The sequence below is a fragment of the Poecilia reticulata genome, linkage group LG21 (genome assembly GCF_000633615.1).
Source record: "Poecilia reticulata strain Guanapo linkage group LG21, Guppy_female_1.0+MT, whole genome shotgun sequence".
NCBI lineage: Eukaryota > Metazoa > Chordata > Actinopteri > Cyprinodontiformes > Poeciliidae > Poecilia > Poecilia reticulata.
Window position 1 is genome coordinate 15,884,415 of NC_024351.1, and position 7,162 is coordinate 15,891,576.

Below are 7,162 nucleotides of genomic sequence, written 5' to 3' on the forward strand. Positions count from 1 at the left end.
CACTATAATAGTTTTATTTTTTTTCATTTTCGTTTACCTATTGAGGGTCGTAACACGTCAACCTTTGTGTCATGAGTCAGTTGTGACGTGGTCCACATCAGGGATGCCAAACTCATTTTCAATTTGAGACGTATCAAGATCATGAATGTCATCAAAGGGGCCGGTTGTATCGGTAAAGCCAACCAACTATTAAAATATTAACAAACAGCTGCCTCTGTATTCAGTGAATACTTCTTAAAATTAAATATTCAATATAATTTGACAATGTAATGTGGCAGTATGCAGATAAAAACTTAATTTATTCGATTCATAACTGCTATTATTATTATTATTATTTAAGCACAGAACTATTATCTTGTGTCCCTTCACAGTCTGGAGGGCCACACAAAAAACCATGGTGGGCTGGGTTTGGCCCCCGGGCCTTGAGTTTTACACATGCAATCTACAAATTCCAAATTGTCCTCAGCAGACCCAATCAAACCTTTGAATGAGAAATCTCTGGAATGACAGGTCAGTGATTCATCATTGAGGTACGACAGAATCTAGAGCTGGTGTGCATGGGAGGTCGAAGTTCATTTCAGTCTCGCTGCATTATTTGTGAACTTTTAATAGAAGTTTCTATGCAACACCTTCCACTAAATTACCCCAGTACTTCTAACAGAGATAAGACAAAAAGACACACACAGCCCCAGCCTCCTTTTCTGCTCTGTATACCTCAAGTCCCCTCCCTCCACCTCCAAAAAACTCTTGGATGTTCTTGGCCTTATCTCACTTCAAACTCCATGCATACATACAATTAGCCCCTCCTCCCTTTCCCCTACAGGCTCCTGGACATTAACATATTCACAATAGGTCAACGGAGAGGAGATGGTGAGAAGAACACAAAAGCCCTCACAGCTATTCTGATGCTGTTGGCTTCATTTGACCTGCTTTGGCCGAGGTTACCACGGGATTTTGCTCTTTTCAGTTATGCTTCACATTTTGTTTTCCAGTTATGATTTTACAGTTTGTTTGTTTTTTGCACCGCTCTTCATTTGTCAAAATAAATCAAATATACTGCACCTTTGCAACTGAAACCCTCAGCTTCAATACTTAAAAAATATGTTATAGCGTCTTGCATAAAGAAGTAAATAAAAATATAATAATACAAAAGATTCAATGTTAATGCATGCTGACTGTTTATTGACAAACAGCTGAAAATTACATAGCTACTCACCCAGCCCTCAAAAATACATGTCAGTGGTTTGGACATGCATTGAGCACACAAAATAAAAACACCAGCACAAAAATGTAGCTTATACAGACAAATCTTTCACGCTTCACGTAAAATAGGTAGTTTTAAAACGCTACAGAGGAGAAAAATAAAATAAAACAAAACATCAACTATAGTCAGATTCAAGTTTCTTCCACTCCAAAAAACAGACTAAACCCACTTAACAAGCTTGTGCATAATTGGTTAATATTATACATTCAGTACTGTAATTGGTATCATTTCAGTGCATCTAGTGTGACAAAACCAAGTGAGGATTTCCTGAAAAACAGCCATTCAAACACCAAAAACTTAAGAAAAAGGCGTTAACAGTGGGATTCTTTGCATTCTGCATCTTAAAGATAAAACTGGGGCTCGGACGTTTGAACAAAGAGGAGCAATCTGCATAAGCAAATACCTGCTGCTTTTTAGCTGTGAAGAAACAAACAAACATTTTCAAACTGCAACTGATGCCGTCAGTTCAGAGATTACATGCAAACACACAACAATAAAAAGCTACTTTAAAAAAGAAACCCAAAGTATGAAAGTCACATTCTAGAGAATCAAAGAAAAACAGCTTCATAGAAAAAAAATAAAAATAAAAAAACCAAAACGAGTAAACGATGGGCCTGGACTGCCTTTTGCCTTCAGTGGCAAAATGAGGAGTTTTAACAGACCCGCAACTTGATTTCTTTTCACACGTGCAAATGTCCAGGAGGTAGAAATGATCTAAAGGCAAGGCTAAGCCAATTTTCTTAACGTGGATTTAACACTGCAGGTAGTTTAGATTACTTGAAGCTTACACTGATTTACCCATGGACCAGTGACACGCCGTGGTACAAAGCTCGCTTCCACATGTAGTATGTAGAGCGCGCTGTGAACGGGAAGTAGGATCGAAATTCTTTGAACGTGGGGAAGGACTTCTCCTCGAAACGCTGCTGAAGGAACAGCTTGGCTTTGGCCTTGAAGTTGGCGAGAGCTACGACATCCACTGAAAACATCTGCCCCTCCGGGGGCACCCTGCTGGGGAAGGGATACTTTATCTGCGGGGCGTCAAAAGAAGGCACGGCAGGACATTCCAGGTACTGTGGGATTTGGGCAAATGGGAGCCCATCCTGCTTCTCCGTCGTCTTGTTGGCGTTACTTTCTGTGCTCTGTGGTACATTGCCCTCTGCACCCTGGGTGGTTGTCACCTTCTTTGTCTTGTGGTTTTGGCAGCCGCGCCACAACCAGTAGAAGCACGAGGAGATGGAGGGGAACTTGAGCTTGAATTTCGTCAAGGACCAGTTAGACTTCTGAACATGCAACTTTGCAGCTTCTCTTAACTGTTTGCTACTCAGATAAGCCAGCGTGAATCTCCTGTGCTTCTGTCCCCAGACCCTCATCTTCGGCATGGTGGGTTGAGGAAAGCCAGGCAGCATCAACAGCTGACCTTTTGGGCTCTCGCTCTTGTCGGCATCTGAGCTGTCTTCGCTGCTGCCGACGGTGCCTTTGTACGCCCGACTGAATAGCAGGGCTTCTCTTCTCCAGTTGTAGTAGGTTGATCGTGAAATTCCTGGGAAGTTTCTCTTGAATATCCTGAAGGGGAAGGAAGTGTTCATGGCAATGCAGTTCTGCAGGCAGCGTTTCGCTTCCTGCATGTGTGCTATATTCTGAGCCCTCTCCGCATCCATCTTGCCCAGGTTAAGGCCGAACATGCTAGCCACGCTGTCGTGGTGGTCCGGCTCATCTTGCGTGGTTTCGGGTGAGGACCACATCTCTTGCTCCGTGCTCTCTCCGGGACTGACCTCTCCAGTCGAGGAGGATGTGGAGAAGTGTCCTCCAGTTTTCAGGAGCTCATGCTTCCAGTTGTAGTACGATGACCTTGAGATATCGGGGAACAATTCCTTAAACTGGTGCAGGGGAATGAGCTTGCCTTCCAAGAAGCAGGCCTGGAGGAAGTATTTTGCCTCATACCTCGCTGTGGACTTTTTGCAGTTCTCCTGCGTCTGCCTTTTCCAGCGGTAGAAGGTCCTCTTGGTGATGTTGTACTTATCCTTCAGACTTGGGTAGGAGAACTGCGACTTCTGGTTCAGCTGGTCCGCGCTCCTGTGTGGAGACACCATCTCCTCACTTTCAGGGCTTCCACACCTGAGAAAATCCTCCTGAACCAGGGAGACAAAGTATTTGGGCCTGAACAAGGTCTCGGACTGCATGTCCCCAGACCACATTATGTGAATGGTTTGCAGCTCCGAGTCTTCGGACCAGGTTCTTGGGCGTATCAGTCGATTGAAATAGGGTCTGATCTTGAGGTTGAACATGGGGTAGATGGAATAGATGTTGAGCCGGAGGACAGATGACAGTGCGTAAACATGCCACATGTTGGCATAGGAGCCAGGGAAGCAGGACGCTTTCACATCTGCATCAAAGATGGCCTCCAGGACAGCTACAGGCAGGTTCAGCATGTCTTCAGACTCTTCTGCACTGAGACTGAATCGGACAGCTTGGAGCATCATCTTAGAATCGATCATCCCTGATAAGTAGTATCTTTTCCACAGAGCCATTTCCACCACAGTCCTCACCTAGGAGGGAGAATTTCATTAAATCTGATCTTACGAAGCTACAAAATCTCAACACAGCAGGTTAAATCATACGCATGTAGTTCTGCCCACTGACCTGCAGCTCCAAGCTGAGTCCAGTGTTGCCCACAAGCAGTGTACTTATAGCATCAAACAGCAAGTTGCCTTCTCCATTACAGCTCAGAGGCAGGAGTCCCCTGGGTGCATCGGCAGGGTACAAAGCACGGGCTGCTTTGTCCACATGCGTCCACTCTGCAAAATCCTGACAGGGGGCCGTAGGGGGCTGAAAGGGAGGGAGGGCCTGCTCTGCACCCACAGCCACTCTGATCACAGCATCTAGGCCGGGGCTCTCTGTGGCCTCCTGGAGCTCTCGCAGGAATGACAGCACAACCTCATTCCTTTGGATCATACCTGCAGGTTTGGGGAGAGCTGCAAGGAGAAAGGAGACAGTGTTTCATTGTCAATATGACAATTTAAGCACCAAACTGCAGCACTTTTAATCACTTATCAATGAATTTGAGACGGTCAATTAATGAAGGATTATTTTTCCTTACCATTTTTGTGTCTCTCACAACTAATATTGGAGGCATTGTCTGAAATTAGAAGGTGCAGTTGACCACCACATTTTACAAAATAAACTCAAATTCAACATCTGATTGAACAACTTCAATAAACATGGAAAGCTAAACATTGAAAGAAAGATATGCTTCTATGAAATCCTGACTTTATGACATTTAAACAATGCTGCTGTGATAGATGGTGTAAATTTTTAAAGCTATGACACCCAGAGGACCAACAAGTGGCAGAGGATTTTATTCAGCTTATCAGGACAAAACTGAAGTTTTAATAATTAGTAATGACCTTCACAGATGAAAAACAAAAAAACTAATCCAGAACTCTTCCTGTCAAATTGAAAACCTGGGTTTTATAAGTTTAGCTTTCCTATCACATCTAAAGCATGCAACTAAAATCACATTTTATTACCAGGAGAGCAAATCCAGAGTTTCTAACCTGAACATATAGAGTGCTGTAAAGCTTTGCCTTCTGGTCTTTCTAAAAAAAAAATACAATAAAATAAAGCATCTCTACAACTACTCCAGCATCCATCTGCGCTTGATTAGATATAATCAAGACCTCAAAGAGAGAACATATAACTTATCAAAATCTGTCCACCTGTTTATTTTAGAAATTATTGTAAGGTGCTCTTAATTACTTTTAAAGGTCATAGTTATGTATATTCATCTGATCGACATTTATTTTAAAAACCACCCCGGATTCCTAATGTCTTCTAAACTAGCATTTTGATCATATTTAAAGCAAAAACAAAAATCCATGATGAGGCGTCATTTTCTTGGTAAGGCCTTGAAGAGTCTTCTTAGAGGACTGAGGGGGACTTTTAAAAATAAATGTCAAGTTAAATATATCTAGGGGTTTTGTGTTGTTAACTTCATATTGATCAATATAATCTGTATTTTATTGATAACATATATACCAATCAAATAACTTGCTGTAACTAAAAGTTTAACTTGAAGTCATTATTATATTAATTTTAACATTCTTACCCAGGCTACTTCATCGTCGTCATCATTAGAACAACTGAGTTATTTAAGTCCTTCAGTTTTCATTTACATGCTTGGCCTTTAACTAATTTTTTTTGTTTGTTTGGCTTGTTGAATTTCTTTTCTTTATTTCCCGTTTTATTCCGATATAAAGCCGTCTGTCTTGCCCTTTGTACATGGAAAGTGCTGTGTAAATAAACTCATTGATACTTTGCGTGGGGTAATTATGCTTATCCAATTCTATAGCAATGCAATCATCATCGTTATCATTGCAAGAGCTGCCTACATTTTGGTTGTTCAATCTGAATCAGTCGACGTAAGTTAACCGGTTAAAACATTAGAAAAATAATTTCATAATTTCTTACCTGGGCGTCCTGAGACCAACATGAGTCTCAAACAAAGTCACAATCAATCACGGCGGAAGACTACACCGTTCGAGTCGTAGTGATCTGACACTATGAGCTAGTCCATCGCTTGCATTTAGCTCCTGTCCGATTTGGGGGGCTGAACCTCACATCAGGAAATTGTCAATTGCCGAAACGCATTTTCTATCCCACTTTTATCAGCCCTCTCTCTCTCTCTCTCTCTTTCTCTCTTTCTCTATCTTTGTATGTGAAACGCCTCCCTCCGCCCTCTTCCTCGTGCTCTTCCCGTCTCTTCACGTTGAGCCAGGGTCAATTTCAATGTGAAGTGTTAACAAAAGCCAATGTGTTAGGTGCCATAAGAATAAGAGGAGGGGTTCCGGGGTAGTTGGGTATCGGTGCTTTTAGGATTTTATTAACTCACTTTTGTTTTTGTTCTGCTTCAGAGCTGTCAGCAGGTCACTTCCAAGGTTATTTGCCAAGTCCTCAGCAACACTCACTGCTCACTTGTGTTCAGTGGCGATCCCAGCCCTGGACACCATGTGAGGTGGAATTGTCTCTTTCATCAACAAAACAGCAAAGTAGTAATTAATTTAAAAAAAAAAAAATTTTTAATGAAATAGGCAACTGAATTTACAGAGACTGTGATACCTGTAACCTTCCTAAACTCTAGGTCTGACCAGTCTAAATATACACAGTTTTGAAGCTTATCTCAATGTACGGTGGTTTTTAAAAGCTCCAAATTAGCACAAAAAAATGCAATTTTATGTGTTTCTACAAATGTTTATAAATGTCATATTTGATGGTGCTTCCAGAATGTTTGTAAAAGCATGGGCCACTTAAAATCTTGCGAGTAGGAGGAGACCAAAACCAAGAGCCATAATAGAGTTTTAGGAGTTTTATTATGCTGTTAAGATAGCAAGGTAACCTGCAGTTTAATAGAGGTGACCACTGCCAAATCTGTCAGGTTATTTTATTTATTTTTTTCTAAATTGTGCACCCTGGGTGGTAAGCCGTATCTCTTATTAAAAACAGACTCTGCTATTATGACCATTAAAGTTAACATTAACGCAAATATTAATAAAAATTTAAAAAAAAAACCTCTTAAAATTGCTGTAATGTTAGCATTTCTTTTAAACACAGTCTCTAGTTTGTTCTCGGTAGGTGGCATGAGAGCCGGTTTGTTGATTAGAAGAACGAATGTGCAGACGGGGTGTGGGCACGAGCTTCATGAGAGCGAGAGGAAGGCACCTGAGCCCCAGCTCAGAGGGTTTCTCTACTGTATCACTTTTGACACCTCCTCTCCTGCCTTTTTGCAGGATTTCTCTAATCAGCGCCTTTTGTTCCACACACGCACAACAATCCCGGCGACTCCTTCCCCAGCCCCCCACCGTGGACTCTTCTCACACACACATTTACACTCTAAGGGACAGC

At 41.9% G+C, this 7,162-nt stretch overlaps 1 protein-coding gene across 1 annotated transcript; it reads right to left on the reverse strand.

Annotated features, from left to right (window-relative positions):
• Nucleotides 1-1,154: 1,154 nt before the first annotated feature.
• On the reverse strand, nucleotides 1,155-5,974 carry vrtn (vertebrae development associated). Its single transcript, XM_008398403.2, has 4 exons — nucleotides 5,732-5,974; nucleotides 4,362-4,400; nucleotides 3,905-4,236; nucleotides 1,155-3,810 (listed from the first exon to the last, which is right to left on the reverse strand). Exons 1-4 carry the CDS (start codon nucleotides 5,751-5,753, stop codon nucleotides 2,059-2,061), a joined length of 2,145 nt encoding a protein of 714 aa, XP_008396625.1. The 5' UTR covers nucleotides 5,754-5,974; the 3' UTR covers nucleotides 1,155-2,058.
• Nucleotides 5,975-7,162: the final 1,188 nt, after the last annotated feature.

Coding starts and splice junctions, on each gene's coding strand:
- vrtn (XM_008398403.2), bottom strand. CDS start 5,753: ATGTTGGTCTCAGGACGCCCAG. Junction 4,237..4,361: donor TTGTGAGAGACACAAAAATG/GTAAGGAAAAAT, acceptor TTCTCCTTGCAG/CTCTCCCCAAACCTGCAGGT. Junction 3,811..3,904: donor GACTCAGCTTGGAGCTGCAG/GTCAGTGGGCAG, acceptor TCTCCCTCCTAG/GTGAGGACTGTGGTGGAAAT.